This window comes from Equus asinus, chromosome 2, assembly GCF_041296235.1.
Source record: "Equus asinus isolate D_3611 breed Donkey chromosome 2, EquAss-T2T_v2, whole genome shotgun sequence".
Taxonomy (NCBI): domain Eukaryota; kingdom Metazoa; phylum Chordata; class Mammalia; order Perissodactyla; family Equidae; genus Equus; species Equus asinus.
The window spans coordinates 13,353,606-13,370,541 of NC_091791.1; the positions used below are offsets into that span (position 1 = coordinate 13,353,606).

Below are 16,936 nucleotides of genomic sequence, written 5' to 3' on the forward strand. Positions count from 1 at the left end.
CAAAGAGTCACCAATGGAAGAACCCACAGAATTCCAGAGAATGTTGTACCAGATAAAAGACAGGACTGAAAGACGTTACATGGAACCAACACCAGCACATGCAGCGCCTTTGAGAGAATTAGTAAAGGCGCCCCCTTCCCCAAGATACATTTACAAATCTCCCACCTCAGTGAGGTGAACGACGCCTCCCTAGAGTTGCGCAATGTACTGCCAAACGTGAAGGTCCTTAGAGATGGGAAAAGATGCAATGGGTTAGTGCCAGAGGGAGGAATGGGTCCTTGCTGTGTGAGCTTGGAAAATCACTTCACCTCTCTGAGCTTGATTTCTTTCTTTCTCAAATTGGAATAATAATAAGAGCTGCCAGGTCTGGGTTGTGGTGATGATCAAAGGAGTGAAATATGGGGCCCCCTTGCAAAGCCGTGGGCTTGTTATCTGAGCCTGTGTTCCCTGACAGATTTACACATGCAAAACCCAGGGGCAATTACAAAGAAAGTCATTGCCAAGTCTCTAACTGAATTTGATTTCCCTAATCCAAGCTTTGAATACCATCAAAAAGATGACAGAACCCTCAGAGGTGGGGGGTGTTAAATCCCAAAGGTTTCAAGAATGTTACATCACATGTCTTCATGTGTATCATGCTCCTTTCTCATAATAAAATGTGCTTTGTACATCCCTAGGGTCACTTACCTCCATTTCAGAAATTATTACTATTCTTCCCAAGTGGGGGGTAGGGGGGAAAAAGAGAGGGATAGTACTATTAGGCAGATACCACCACAGGGAAATAAAAACTGAGTCTTCAAAGAAGTGTATAAAGATGTTGTACAATGGGGAGGACATTCCTACACTGTTTACAATATATTTAAAAATTGGAAAACTTAAAGGGCCCACTATAGGGGCTTGGTTAAATATGTTACTAAACTAAACTATCTCAAGACAGTCAAGGACACAGACCCCTTTAGAACCGGATTGCCCCTAAGCCTCAGCTAGAAAACACCCAGCATTGCATGGAAACGGCACTCCGCTTCCAAAGTCTTTCACAATTTTTCCTAACACCGATCCATTCCATGGGAAACTATAAACACAGATACGGGGAGGCTCTACAACATATTGTTGAATGAAAACAGCTGCAGAACAGAGTGTACGCTGGGACCCTATCTGTGTAAAATGTAGCTGTGTGTTCACACACGCAAAGAGAGAGAGAACTGGAAAAACAGCCCCCTCAACGCTGCCAGTAATTATCTCTGAGGGACGGAACGGGCAGAAGGGGCACACGGGAGAAGGGAGATTTTGACTTTCTTCTTGATGCTTGGCATTGTTGTTTGAATTCTTTAGCAAGCAAGCATTGCCTGTGCAAATTTTTTAAAATCTTAAAAATTAGATAGGATGACTCCTATTTAATTGGGAGTCACAGCTGCACACTTGATTCTTTTTCAAATGTCTCCTAGGTTAGTACTGAGGTTCGCGAGAGCTGGTAAGATTATTGAGGGCAGCAGCTGTGATGGAACAGAGGGAATATCAGACGTGGAGACTGGGCTTGGCGCTGGGTTCAGGCTCTGGAACTAGCAGGGTGCCTCTCTGAGCCTCCGACTCTTCATCGATCAGAATGGGGAAAAATAACTATACCTCACAGAATTGTAAAGATCAAATAAAACAATGGACACAGAGGACTTTGTAATTTTTAAAGGATTCTTTTAGAAAAAAGATGGGAGCCTCCATTCCTCACCCTATTCTCCCATCAGAGCCCAGCATGGTGCCAAGTACACAGTAGGTACTAACTAAATACTGGGTTTATGACACTGGGGAAGATGCAGAAGCCAATCCAGAGCTATTCCCATCAGAATTTGGCTTCCATGGAACCCCCCAAGCTCTCATATTTCAGGCAGATATGTAGAGTGAAAGGCCCACCCTGGGTAAATGAAATTATAAGCAGACACAGGTTCGCTTCTAAGTGCTTGCCCAGGAAGAACTTGACTCTGAATGGGCCTCTCAAATCTTCAACCCCCTCACAGTCATTCCTAAAATGTTTTAAGCTGCCAAAAGGACCAGCGAGAATACCAGGCACCATGATATAAAATCATTAGCCACCCAATAGTTACAAAATGTAAACTGAGAAGTGTCCTTGACTTGTCTCCAAAGACCAGCCCTCACCTGGTAACACGCTGAACCATCGAGGAGATCAGGTCGGTCTTTCTTTCATTTACATTCTGCTCTATGTTATAGAGAATTAAGCTTCAATTTTAAAAATCCCTCTAATTGGATACTACTGATGGGAAGACATCTGGGGCAAATATCTAGGCCCGGGGCATTCCGTCCCGAGCAATGGTTAGTGGTTTGGAGAATGAGTGTGTGGCGAACTAACCAGTGGTTACTAATTATTATATATCACAGGGTTTGGCCTCATCTAGAAAGCCCCATCATGTTGGCCTCCTCCTCTTCAGAGAGGATTACAGAATTGACTGTTTGGAAATTTTTTCTCTGCGTTAACATACGTTTTTCCTTGTCTTAATTGGATCCAGTCTCTTTGCCCATGAGCAGACTGGCAATTTTTCTATAACGATTACATCTTTCAAATGCCAGGTCATCAGCCATTCCTGGGTCTGGAAGGATCATTGTCCGGCTTCCTCTTCTCCTTCCATTTGCTCAGCCTCGTTCTAGTAGTGACGCAAAAAGCAGACAAAGATTGTATCCTAAGCTACCTTCGATTTCGCCAAAAAAGGTATGAATGTTATCAGCATGCACATCTCCTCCAACCCACACAGAGCCTCAGAACTGGGGGGGACTGTTTGCCCCAAATGTTTGGTCTAATGCAAATATTTATTTCTTCCAAAACAACTAAAACAAACCACTTCCAAATTGGGGATGGGGGTGGGGGAGTTTGCAAGACATTTTTCACAGTTAAGACAAACATTTGGAAAACATTTTCCAATTTGCCCTATACCCCCAGTTAATCTTTCTTAACTGTGTTGAATCATTTCCTAATTTGCTGTCTACTGTGACATCAAGGCCATTTTTTGAGGATCTTACTCTCTCTGCTCTCCCCCTCTCCTCCATGTAACTTAGACATCGGATCAGTCATAGCTTCTGGAATCATTTGTTCAACACCTACCATGCTCCAGGCACACACTCATCTGACAGACACCCTCCCTAATCTGAGACTTAGGGCTGGTGGCATCAACCCACAACAGGACTCAGCTGGAGAAAAGTTGGATCTTGAGACATCCTTTGCCATCCGCAGCCCAATTCTTTGTCCCCACCTCTCCCCCACTAATCTTCCTAGAGTTTGGCATTCCTTCTCACAGGATGTTATCTGAACACCCCAACAAGCTCTTCCTGGGCGCACTCGCAGACAACATGAAGAGGAAGCAGAGCTCGTTTCTGCATCAACCACTATAAAGCCGTTTTTCCTGGGCTATTCGTTGACCCTCCTCCAGCCTGTTTCCATTTCACAAGTGGTGCTATGACCCATGCCGAGACGGAATTCCATTTTCAAATGAGGTTTCACAAGCCCTTTTATCAGATATGCAGACCAATTACACTGGCGGGCTCCCTCTGTCCCGTGTTGGGTAATTCTATCCTTCGCTCCCCTTCCCCTCCTGAAATGGTTAAGTTCAGAGCTTCACCTTCTCGGCAGGAGCAGATCAAAGGCTTGACTTCCTGTCCCCTCGTTACCAGGCAGTGACATCATGCTGCCTCCCCTCCAGCATCTCAAGTTTACAGATGCTGAGTCTTCTCAGCTCACAAAGTTCTTGAAAAGTAAAATTGCTAAATTAATGTAAAACATGCACACGCGCATGGGTTGATATGGTATCCAAATGCAAACATCGGCAATGTTACCACAGAAAAATGGAAAGGGTGAACCCCGAGAGAGCTTTTCTGGGGAAAAAGACCACTTCACACATTCTCTTTGGGAGGGAGAGGGGATGGATGGCCCGCAACCCGGCAGAGGAATCATCTGGGGGGTTTCCCCCACCTCTCTCATCCTCGCCCCCAACATTTTTATTAAGAAAACTGCAGAGGGGCCGGCCTGTGGCCGAGTGGTTAAGTTCATGTGCTCCGCTTCAGCGGCCCAGGGATTGGCTGGTTCGAATCCTGGGCACGGACATGGCACCACTTGTCAGGCCATGCTGAGGCGACGTCCCACATGCCACAACTAGAAGGACCCACAACTAAAAATACACAACTATGTATGGGGGGGGGCGCTTTGGGAAGGAAAAGGAAAAATAAAATATTAAAAAGAAAAAAGAAAGAAAACTGCAGAGGCAGGAACATACACCTGAGGTGCCACTATCAGACAGAGGTGCCTGAGGGCAAGGATCTCCCAAGGGCTAGCAAGCCTCCAAGGAAGGGGGCATGGGTGGATGTGACCCACATGTGGTAAGCCAACGCCAGCAGGAACTGGCCTGCCCGGTGCCCTGTCTTGGCTCTGCCTAGGAAAGGAAGTCACACTGCTGCCAAGGACATGTCCCCAGCACCACCCATCTGGTTTAACGCCCTGTCCCTTGGGGGCAACTTTTTGGCTACTTCAGATTCTCTCCAAGCCCTGCCAGGAGGAAGAAGAGGGCCAGGAGGCTGACCTTGCTTTTTTCATGTGTCAGTATTGGGGTGGGGGAGGGGGATGCAGGGAGAAGGATACAGGTACTAGGCTCCAGAAAGGACCCAGCCGTGTGTGTGCGCACACATGCAGGCACAGTATGCACAGTGTGTGTGGATCTTCCCTCCACGGTCACAGATTCATTTCAGTCGATAAGCAGTTCTGCTTTTAAAATGGAAATGCCTACTGTGAGGATTCACCTATCAGTAGTCATTCACAACTTAGTAGGAATTACTTTATCCAACAGCTCTCAAATTGGCACTCAGCTGAAATGAGGGTCTGGAAGAGCAATTATACTCCCACTTTGCCCCTTTCCCCAGGAAATCTGACGGAGACCATCTTTCTCTTCCACAATCGCAACCTCACAAACATTTACATTTAGAAACCATAATGCCCTGAGAAATGGGTTTGGTTTTTCGGCTTACATTATTATAGGAGAGAGGAAAGTTTTATTTCGGAATATTAAAGGACTTTGGAGGGATGCTCCAGAAGAGTCCACAGTTCAAGTGACCTTGAACAACTGACACCCTTTCTTTTGTCTCGGTTTCCCCATCTGTAAACCAGGGGTAACCTCTATTCTGGAAGGTGGAGAAGAGATGGGCAGACTCACTGGGAAGGCTTGGGGCAGCCACAGCGCTGGCCGCCCTTCAGGCTTCTGCTGCCCCAGCCACCTCACGACCCAGGAATGTTCTTATCTGGTTATCTCAGTTTCTTTTGCTTTCTGCACAGGCCCCGGAAGTTGTCCTTTGAGGTTCATTTCATCGTTGCCTTTTAAAAAAATATTGATAGTGCCCAGATTACAAAGTCCTAGAGACAAGGCAGGCCCTATCGAAATTACCCTGATTTATTAGTGACTTCTGTCAGGAGGATGTTACCAATTGACTCTTTGGCACAACTTCAAGTAGAGTTGCTTGCTTCAGACACAAAAGAACAGCAACTAACTGTTTTGTTGTTTCAAACGCTTACGTTGCTTCCTAAGTGTGTTCTAACGGGGTTATCGTTAAAATGTTTCAAATCTCGCAGGAAACAGTCTTTAAGGAGAAATCATTTTTTTAAATTGAAGTCATATTGGCTTTTAACACTGTGTAAATTTCAGGTGTGCAGGATTAGATATCAGTTTCTGCGTAGTCTGCATCAAGCTCACTACCAATAGGCTAGTTTTTATCCGTCACCATACACATGTGTCCCTTTACCCCTTTCACCCTCCCCTCAGCCCCTTTTCCTATGGTAACCACTAATCTGTTCTTTAAGGAGAAATCATTGTAAAGTGGAGACAGGAGCAGTGTGTTTCTTTGTTTTTTGGTTTTTGTTTTAAAGAATGCTATAATTTTAATATGACTACGTTCAAACTCTCTGTGGAGTTCTTTTTTAGAACTCTGAACATGATATAAAATTTCATCAGGAAAAGTCAACAGAGAGGCTGGACAGGCAGACTCTGGTTCCCTGCACCCCCTCCCCCCAGATTTATTGAGGTATAATGGACAAATAAAATTGCATATATTTAAAGTGTACAACATGATGAGCTGATAGACGTACTCCATGTGAAATGATTACCACAATCAGGTTAATTAACACATCCATCACCTCACATAGTTACCTTTTTTCTTTTATTGCAGTAAGAACGCTTAAGATCTACTCTCTTCACAAATTTCAAGTATACAATACGGTATTATTAACTATAGTCACCATGCTGTACGAGAACAGTGTGTTTTTGACAGCTTTCTTCATGATCTTATTTCAATCTGTCCTGCTCAGAAGAAATGGAAACCCTCAAATTTGTTACATCTATTTTCTCTCTCATTTTAGAGCACCTTTTTGAGGTCTGTAGAAAGAGGCGTTTTTTTCCTTCCTTCTGTGGATTTACTGTAACACACAATTTATTTTTTTCTTAATAAAATGATTGTTTTAAAATATCGTTACATCAAGAGTTTTGAGAAGGAACATGGGGCTCTGTGTGTATCAATAATATGCATGTAGTTTGAATTAGGAAAGTCAGTTGCTCAATCTAAGCAAATTTCCCAATAAGATATGAAAAAAAGGGAAATATGGGTGGTTTACCACCACCACTATCTATGATCCTCCCTGAACTGAATTTTTCTCTGAAGTAACTCAGTCCTAAGCCTCACCCCCCAACTCCAGTTCCCCCGTGGCTTCCTCTGTCTCTTCCCCTCCCCCTCTCCTTTACTGTCCCCCAATCGTCATGTCAGAATTATAGCGTTATCACACTCTTATTCAATTCAATGTATAGAACTCTACAGGGGCTCCACCCAAATGAATTTTCAGCAATGCTGGAATGTTCTATATCTGCACAATCCAGTGTGGTAGCCACTAGCCAGCCACATGTGACTGCTGAGCACTTGAAATGTGGTTAGCACGCTTAAGGAACTGAATTTTTAATTTTAATTAATTTAAATGTTAAATAGCCACATGCAGCTAGTAGCTACCATGTGGGACAGCAGACCTTTAGAGGACTAGACACCTTGACCCTTTCAGGTCATTCTAGGTCACAGGCTCTATCAGAGGACATGTTCAAACCACTTCTAACAAAAAGCCAGAAAGGAAGGTGGCCTCCACCATCTCTGCTCCAGAACTGTGGCCCATCAACCCCACTCAAGCCGCTGCCCTAGAAAGACCACGGAAGTTCCACCTGGAAACCACCGCTGCACACCAGTTTTCCTCTGGGATCTTGTCATTCCTCAACCAAAGGGTCCTCTTGTCATTGTTTCGAGTGGTTTTCATTTGCAGGAACTGACCTTCATCAAAACACAATGTCTCATAAAATTAGCAGTTGCCTTCCAGATTTGGGCCTATCCCTCAAGTAGGACCTTTGAATTATCCTTAAATCATATTTTGGTTCCTCCAGCGATTGCCCAAGTTCTAGGCACAGCAGAACTGGTACAGTGGACCCAGCCAAGCAGGTCACACCACAGTCAGTTCAGCTCTTTGGGGGGAAAAAATCTGGTTCTACTAATATCTGATTTACCAGTTTAAAAGCCTAAGAAGATACTGATGATGCCCAATCCCAGTCTTCACCCACCTCTAGCTGCATCTCTCTAACATTTAGGATGTCACCTCCCGCAGGGTCCTTCAACTATCAAATGTTGAATGAATGAATGAATGATTTTACCCTTGTAAGATGGCAATTTAAGAATGGTTTTCTCAAAATGAGAAACTGTGGGGGTGGGGAGGCAGGAGGCATGGTCTGGTAAATACTTTCTCTTTAAAAAGCAGCACGATTTATACAAAATGGAGTGCTTCCTCCAGTGTTTGGATGGTACTAAATGGAACAACATTGTCTTTACCTCAAAAAGAAAAAAATTTAAGAAGTTTGATTTATTGATTAAAGTCTCTTCAATATTTAGGGATATTTTTAAACAAAATTTTTCATTGAAATATACCAGGATGTGTTTGAAAGCAGAAATCACTCCTTTTAAGCCCACATAATCCATTTTAATCATTTGAAATCACATCTTAAAACCCTTCGTCTTCACTATGCTATTTTCATGTGAGGTGTGGGGGCTGGGAAGAGCTAAGATTGAAGAAATTTCTGATTTCCTTTTCTCTGTGTCACCTCTTTGTAGTCACCTTCTATTGTTTTCTCAAGTTTCACCTCTGAGTTGCATGATCTAATTCAGTGATATCTTTTTGTAACCATGAGATTTTTTTATCTCAAAAATGTCAAGGGGCCAGCCCTGTGGCCGAGTGGTTAAGTTCGCACGCTCGCTCGGCTTAGGCAGCCCGGGGTCTTGCCGGTTCAGATCCTGGGCACAGACCTAGCACTGCTCATCAGGCCAAGCTGAGGTGGCGTCCCACATAGCAGAACTAGAAGGACCAACAACTAGAATGTACAACTTTGTACTGGGGGACTTTGGGGAGAAGAAGAAGAAAAAAAAAAGATTGGCAGCAGATGTTAGCTCAGGGCCAATCTTTAAAAAAAAAAAAAAAAAACAAGGTATTATAATGATTCACCTTGAGCCACAAATATATTGGCAATACATTGACTTTAAATATTGCCTGTGTCCTGGATGGTTTCCTAAGAACACTGAAAATTCCCAGGTATGGGTTGAACAGTTCTTGGTAAAGGTGAATATGATCATATATTGGGTTCTTTCCTGAAATTCACTTGGACATTATTGACATCTTCAGTCCAGACACAAAGGGTATTATTTAGCAAGCCACTGCAAGAGTTACGGCTTCTGAAGACATAATTTAAACAAGGATTACTTTGGGCACTGGAAGAATCAAGCTTTTTGGAGTTCAGAATCTGACAAGAAGCAGCTAAGCTACTGAAAGATGAGAGTCTTATGGGCATTTATCTGATGGTTTTAAAAACCGGCAGCTGGATTAATTAAAATCATCACTTGAAATCTTTCTGTAAGAGAGCAAGGCCTTCTGAAAACATTGCTTTTGGTTTCTCCACCTCCAAGTTGTTAGTATTGAAAAGAAACTTGGAAAAAATAAAAGGCAGCTTCATTTAACAGCATTGTACTCACCGGGCCAGACAGCTTTTACACACCGAGCTGCCTGCACCAGGATGAAAGCTGTTCCCTTTCTGTTTGGTAAGACTGAGGGGAGAAGCATAGGGTGGAATAAGTCTGCCCGCCATAGCAGTAAGAGGGCTGCGAGGTTCAGAGACACTCGAATGTTCTACTAACAAAATACCCTGATGTTTCAGTTTCATCATCACAAACTAGGGTGCGAGGGAAAAAGGAAACAGGGCACAGGTTTCAGCCCTGCTGTGGAATGCTGAGTCTGTCCAGGCAGCACCTGCCCCTCACTGGTGGGCTGGATATGGGTTCCCTCCCTCCTCCTGGCCTCCCTAGCCTCTGCTCACCAGAGCTTCACCTTTTCCCAGGTCCCTAATCTTGATCATCAGGAAGATTTAGGCCAACAAGTCACAGAGTTATCTAAGAAAAGGATTTTCACATATTCTGGTTTTCAGGGATTGAGACCAACAGCAAAGTGATTACGTTTCTGACCTCTCAGTTCCTGTACTCAGTGCCTGCTACTATCATGCTTGGGGAAAATGTGATCAGTACTCCCTCTGTCCTCTTTATTGATCAGATATGGCTACCGCTGGCCTGTGAAGAAAGGAAAGAGGGGCCCTTGCAAAATTTCTCTCACCACTGTTCACTCAAGAGTGAGGCAACTGATCCAGAACATGAGAAAAACACAAAAACCTTTCCTGCAACAATAAAGCCAAAAAGAAACACACAAAAGGCACTCTGCAAACACTCTTTCTCACTACTATTATTTCAACACTAGCTTGCTTGCCAATTTTCTGAGATTCTGAAATGTAAATGGATGGATGGAGTTAGTCTGGCTCTCTTTTCATTAAACGCTTAATCACTTAGCTCATTTCCATAAATTGGCATGAATTCAGTCTCAACTTCTTTCTCTTTTTCCTTAACCAGTTTTTAGGAGAGCAATCTAAAGTGCCTAAGAGTGATCAAGTCGATGTTTTCTCATAAGACCAGGACAAATAAATAGCTCACAAAAGACATTTGGGTGGTTTGAATTTTTGAACCTCGATCTCTATCTTTTCTTATTTCAAAACAACTGTCACAAAGGTGCAATTGGCTTGCTATGTTTTCTAATTACTAACGATGAATCATTTTTACTCTAATCCACTTACAGATTTTCTATTATTATTGCTATATTCGTGTTTTCCATTTTATATATGTTTTATTACGGTAAGAATTTGAATTTACAGTAAATTTAGAAGCCATCTGCCTTTAAGAATGTATAACAATAACAAAAGATAGGCCCAAATTACCCACTAGCACGGACAACTACAAATTCCTTCACAGCATCTGCAAAGTGTGTTTGTCTTTCTTCAAGGCCTGTTTCTCTATTGTTCGGGATAAATGTGACTTTTACTTGAAAGCCACATTTTAAATGGTTTACAATGTATTTTGTTAAGTGAACCAAATTAAATTTCACATTCACCAATTTTATTTCTCATCTGTAACCATTCACAAGAATTTTCAAGTAAGAAGTGTTTTTAAACATTCTAGACAATTCAGATTCTTTAAGATACTGTAAATTTTATGTTAGATATTTCACTAACTGGAACTTTCATTTCTGAATATTTGGATAATATGCTTATTTGAATTAAGAATTACTTAATTTAAAAGAATGACTTCAAGTATACGAGAACTGAGAAGAGAAAAATAAATTCCTTTTACTTCTAAAAGCTTCCACACTAATTAGAATACATGTCCTCAAATCTTTAAAAGGCCACAGCAAGAAGAAAGTGGAAGCACTTAAAATCGTGGATTCTCTTTAGATATAAGAGAGAAAGAGGGGGAGAAATCAAATTTAAAAACGAAGTTTCCACGTAAGTGATTAATTTTTCTCATTCGTGTGTCAGTCTCTCCGTTTCCTTACAGGCAAGGCCCTCTCCATTTCAAAGGCATCGTCAAGAGCTATTTTCTCACCATGAGATGACTACCAAGCTCTCAAAGAGAAATTGAAAAGACTTTAAAAGGAAAAGGAAGTGAAAGGCACATTCTTGAGCACTTTTAATCACTGTAATTCGGTCATTCCATGCAAGCCTGCAGCCGGCTGCTCTCTCGAAAAAAACCAATTTGTTAACCTGACGAAGAAAAATATCAGGCGGTGAGTTCGTTTCGGTGAAAAAAACTGGGGAGACCACTTTGTGGGGTAAAATTGATAACACCTTGCCTACTCCAAGCAAAACATTTTCAAAGAAGCAACGAAAGGCTGCGGGAAGAAGAAAGCATGCCCCAGAAAAACGAACGTGTACAGCAGTAGATCTAGAAAACAGAACTCCTCGGGCAGCAGGAGAAACCAGTGTAAGTTGCAAAGCCACCAGCACCATCATATCCAGTGATTTCCCCGGAAAAAAGTTCAGAATGGAGAGAGGGTGAAAAACTTTCCTAGCCCCCAGCCCTAAGATGTACAACCATGTCCCACCACTAGGTGGCGGCGGCAAAGCCTGCGAGCGGGGTCGGGGGGGTGGGCTGTTTTCTCCACTTCTTCCCCTCCAGGACGCACTGCCCAGTAGACGGGAAAGCCCACCAGCCCCCACCATGATCCAGTTCGCTAAAACTTCAGGTTAGGAAAAAAGAAAAAAACTCAGGCCTTAGAACCTGAAGTCGCCAAGTGACAGCGTCTCCTACAAATCTGTTCACACCAAAGCTGAGCAATGGGGGGACAGACCTGCATATTTTCAATTCTGCTAGGGTTTTCAAAGCAAACCCTCTAGGCGGCTGCTTTAAAGCGACAAGAGACGACGAAATTACGACGTGAACGCTGGGGGGAGTTGCTGGGCTGTGCATCACCCACCCGCACAGCGTGTACAGAGCTACAGGGTGATGGAACCGGCTGGATAAACATGAATCGTTTTATTGCTGGCCAGAAATTCTCCTTTCATTCATCAAAGTGGGTGAATGAAAATATTAAGGAGGTATGGCATTTTCGTGGGCTGCTCCCCGAATCTCCTTCTGAAGTCAAGACCTTACTTAGGCTGCCTTCTACCTTGGGTGTCAAAGCCTCCTCCCATGAGAGGGAAAACCACTTCCCTTTTTATAAAAAGTCTGCACGCCAGAGCTCAAATCTTGGCAAAACAGATGTTACATAAATTCCAGGTGTTCCTAAAAGTGTATGTTGACATGCACACAATCATTTTAGGAAGCATCTAAGTTTCTGGGCCACTTTTTTTTTTTTTTCCTTTCATCTCAAGGAAGGGTCAAAACGTGTGTGTTTATACCTCTGACTTAAGATCTTACCCACTCCACTTAGGTGATACTTCCTGCCAGCTAAATGCAGGAAATCTAATGATACGCACCTAAAACGCTTCTAAGCACAGACGCACCTTTCTTTGCCTAACTGAGCCAAAATTAAACAATTCAGTTATCTCCCCCGCCCCCACCGCCGCCCTTCCCCAAAGGGAAAAAACCCACCTCTGAAATCCTGAATTATTTTCTAGGTGATTTGTACAGCCAGCCTCTCGTTATTCTATGAACAGGCTAATTCCTCAACATCTTACTTTGCCTTTAAAAGGCTTCCTTCCACACAACGGGATTTCCCTAAGAAACAGTCCCAGCGGATGGTTTCCAGCAATAGCCTATATGAACTCAGCCTGCGCAAGCAAAGACTTGGCTTTTGCTAATTCCACCCCGCCACACGCACACACACCAATTCACAGTCACAGAACCATCCTGGGCCGACTCGAAAAGCTATTTTATTTGCATATTTGCCCATCTCTTCCTGAATGAATGCTTTTCCAACTGACCTTTCAACAACTGCCGAGATGGCACGCTCAGTAAGGTTAGAGCTGGAAACTAGAGGATAGTTTAGCATGCTAACCTCTGCAACCTCGACGTTTCTCCTTCTCTACCCAAGTCCAGATTCTCTGAGCCCAAGGGCAGGAACCCTGAAGCGTTTGCAGAGCAGCTCTACGAGGTGTCCTGCTCGCGACCAACTCACTGCGGGCATCCTGCACACGCAGAGCCCCAGCCCACATGCCGCCCGACACCCGCACCCCGGCCCGCGGCGAATGCGCCAGGCACGCACCAGCCCAGCCTCTTACCTTCCCTGGCTTTCAGCAAGACCGTGTTGGCCACGATGTTTTCCAGCTCCATTGACAGTCGGCGGTCAGCGAGGAAGCCGGCCGGTGGGGCTGTCAGCGCCTGGGGGTGCTGCCGCTGCTGCTGCCGCTGCTCGGGCTGCCGCCGCTGCTGCCGGAGCCGGGAGCGAGCAGCCCGCCTTGCCTACCGCATTATTCCTGCTCTTATCCCTCGGAGTTTTCCCCCTCTGCAAAGAGGAGCCGTCGCCGCCGCTTCTTCCTCCCTCTGTGTCCCCCCTCCCCCCCCTCCCTCAACAGTCTCCCCCCCACCCCCCACCCTCCGCGTTTCTCTGTCACTCCATTCTCCTCCCCTCCGGCTTCCTCGGATGCTTTAATGCCTCGGATGCTTCTGCCTCCCCTCCGTCCCTCCCGGGGGTGTGGTACTAGCAGGCTCGGGCGGCTGCACTGCGCAGGCGCCAGGCCAGGCCGCGCCTCCTGCCTCGGCGCTCGCGGCGCGGGGCCTGCTGGGACTTGTAGTCCTCCCGGCGCGCCGCGCTGTCGCGGGGCTGGTGGAGTCCGAGACCCGCCCCGGGACCCGCGCGGAGGGTGAAGGCGGGTGCACTCCTGAACGACGAGGGGCGCGGGGCTGCGAAGAGCGACGAGCGAATTAAAAGCAGCCCGGCCAAGCCGGAGCCCCCAGTCCCCGGGCCCAGACTCGCACGCCCACGCCCCAGGCTCCGGCTAGCCTGCTTCCCGCCCTGCCGAGAGCCCGGAAAGCAAAGTCCACAGGCCACGGCGGCGGCGGTGCGGGTCCTGGCCCCCTGGGGTGTGCTCAGGGTGGGAAGAAGGTCAGCCCGCGCGGGGCGCGCGCCACACCCCGCTTTCCCCGGCCACTCCGGGCCCACGCGGGGGCTGCAGCCCAGAGGCAAGACGAGCCCCGCACGCGTTGGCCGGCTCCTGTGCGCCGTACCCCGCACACGCTCCCGTCGCCGACAAAGGTGTACTTTGTTTCCTCCGAAGGCGCGAAGGGCTCTGCGAGTCGGCGGCAACCCGGCGCTGGCTGCCTCGTCGGTGGCCACGCAGCTCGAGCGCCCCCCGGCGGCCGCGGCGTGGGGGCGCGGCGGCGAGTCCATGAGGACGGCGCCCCGGACCGCCTGGGCCCGCCTCGCCTGGCCTCGGGGAATCCGGGCGTGGGAAGCGGCTCGTTCTGCAAATAAACTGCTTCCCAGCACGCGGGGCCCGCAAATCAAGGAGGCTCCTTACAACCAAACTCATTCGAATTAGTAAAAACGCAGACGGAATCGCGCGAGCCGGCTGTGGGGAGCGTTAATGAGTAACAGCGCTGAGCCGGTGTTGGAAATGCGTTTTCACATTCCGGGCTTACTTATCTTGGGGCTCTTAGCGCCTTTCCACTGTATGCTCAGAACATCAGACTCCAGATCTGCACTCGGCCTCGTTTCCTTGCTTCTTCTGAAGGCCCTACTCCTGGGAAATGGGCCCTCGGGTCGCCCGGGGTCTGCGAGGAGTGTCCCCTGGGCTGGGGGAGGGGCCGGTTGGCCCCAAGGAACAATGAGGCCTTTGCCTCCTCTGCATCCTGCGGGCCGGATATCCTTTCAGAAGCCCACTCTGGGCCTTCTCTGTGCAAAAGGAGGAAACCTTCTGTCCCCGGGGCTGCCAGGAAGTGGCAGGGAGGTGCCAAGAGAAACGGAGAATGATTATTAAGCGCTGGAGAATATAAAGAAATTAATAGACCTTCCAGGCCTTGGAAACCAGAATGGTCATTGATTCTAACAGTACAGGATAGTCTAGTTTCCTAATGGGGAATTCCCACCACTACCACTTCCGAGTGTCTGGATCTGGGTCAGTGTGTCTCCCTGGGCCTCACTTATCTTGTCTGCAAAGTGGGGGCAATAACAGTTTACCTGTCAGAAGCCAGGGAGCTGAGCAGATGACTTCTTAGGCCTCTTCTGCTCCAGGAATTATTGCTCTAAGCAACCCGGACTTGGTCTTGGCTACATACCCATGTGTCCAGACCCCTAACTTATAAGGAAAGGGTCTCTCTCAGAGAGAGACTCCTGGAGCTGGCACCACTCAGAGCTCACCAACTACAATGGTCACTTTCTACTTGCTGGCAGCCTAAGGCCTAATGCAGCCCAAAGTTTATTTGGCTGACATAAAAAAAAAAAATGTTGAATGCCTTTCGATGGCTCATGCTCCATAGCAGCCTTCTCAAACTTTCACGTGCACACAGATCACCTGGGAATCTTGTTAAAATGTATGTTCGGTTTCACCAGATCGAAGGTGGGTGGTGAGATTCTGCTGTTTCTAACAAATGCAAATGTTCTGTCAGTCCTGCTGTTCAGTGGACCAACTTTGAGTAGCAAAGCTCTACAGTTAACCGTAATCCCCACTGCTCTCTACTGTCTTGTACCCAGCCCACATCACCAGTGATTTTATCTATTGGGCCTCTGTAGACATTTGAGTTTGCAACCCTGGGAAATCCCTGCCTGTCCCACCTCATTTTACAGGTGGGAAACAGACCCAAAGAGAGTAAGTGGGTTCTGTATGGTTATTCAGCAAACGGAAGCTTATCTACTTCTCTCTCTGCTGCACGGTAGTGCATCCTGCCTACAAAATTAAATGGTTGTACTTCAAGTATCCGTGCCTCTATAAGGAAATTAGGACATTCCAATGCAAGAATGGAGTGATGATGGCTAGACTTACTGGACATCAGCTCCGTGCCAGATTTGCGCTAAGTGATTTATGTGGATTATTTCATCGAACACAACATCTGGATGAGGTAGAGAACATAGCCCCATTTTATAGATGAAGTCAGCAGGTTAGGAGGGGTTTTGTAACTTGCTTAAGGTCATACAACTAAAAAATAGAAGACCTGGGATTTGAACCTAGCAGTCTGACTCAGAGTCTATGCACTTAATTTCTGGCGAGCTCAGGCTGGCCAGCAGAACTTGGTTGCAATTATTCTGTTTGGCTGCCAAAGTGAACTTAAATTGTATTGTAAGAAGGCAAAACAGGCAGTTGGCTAAATGATTGAGACTTAAGGGGATTTTCCATTCCAGTCCATAATTCCACCACTGTAGCTTCATTCCTTTCAATTAACTGCATTAACAGCTGGAAGTCCTTTTGAAAAATGGATTTGGTTCAATGAGGAGTCGTCCATTAAATATCAGTGGGTAAGTAGGGAGTCTTGCTAGCTAAGAGCAAGAATGGAAATCCAAATGGAGGAGCGGAGAAATTTGAGAGGGATGGGAATATGCCAAAGACAAATGCTGACTTCCACATCCACTCAGGATCAGCTGAGCAGGAAATGCAAAAGAAACAGGGAATCTTCTCAGTCTTCTGTCGGCACCTGTTTCCCGTGGATAAAGATGCTCAGTCAGAGTTCTTGTGAGTAGAAATCGAGTATTCTGGAAAGTCACAGACCTATCTTTGTCCTTATATTCAGATTGCTTCTGCCAGAATAATTAAACTGGCTTTCTGAATAGTGCTGGGGCTGGAGTTTTCTTCCCTTCCCTTGCCTCACAGCTTTCTAATCATCAGGAAACAGGTGGAGACAGTGCTTTCATTCTCCCAGTTAGTCTCTCTTTCTTTGAGTTTACCTTTTTGTGCCAAGCACTGTAGGGAATACAAAGGTGATTTCCCAGGAAAGCTCACAGCTAGGAAAGAAAGCAAACTGGGAGGCCAACCACTGGGATAAAATGGAATAAGGGCCACTGTGGACACATGCACAAAGGACTTTGGAAAGAGAGGAAGAAGTGATCCCAGGCATCTAGGAAGATTCTGAGAGAGGA

At 46.1% G+C, this 16,936-nt stretch overlaps 1 protein-coding gene across 8 annotated transcripts in view; it reads right to left on the minus strand.

The window, feature by feature from the left end:
• Window positions 1-14,157, minus strand: part of GRK5 (G protein-coupled receptor kinase 5) — a 219,470-nt gene extending 205,313 nt beyond the window's left edge. For 3 of the 8 annotated variants that reach the window (XM_070482319.1, XM_070482314.1, XM_070482308.1), the window contains exons 1-2: window positions 13,149-13,336; window positions 9,085-9,156 (exon numbers count right to left, since the gene is read on the minus strand). In XM_070482319.1, coding sequence (XP_070338420.1) covers window positions 9,085-9,156; window positions 13,149-13,200 — 124 coding nt within the window. In that variant the 5' untranslated portion in view covers window positions 13,201-13,336. Of the gene's footprint in view, window positions 1-9,084; window positions 9,157-13,148 lie in introns of all 8 variants that reach the window. The other 5 variants (XM_014849237.3, XM_044749935.2, XM_070482324.1 and 2 more) reach the window with 5 other exon arrangements.
• Window positions 14,158-16,936: the final 2,779 nt, after the last annotated feature.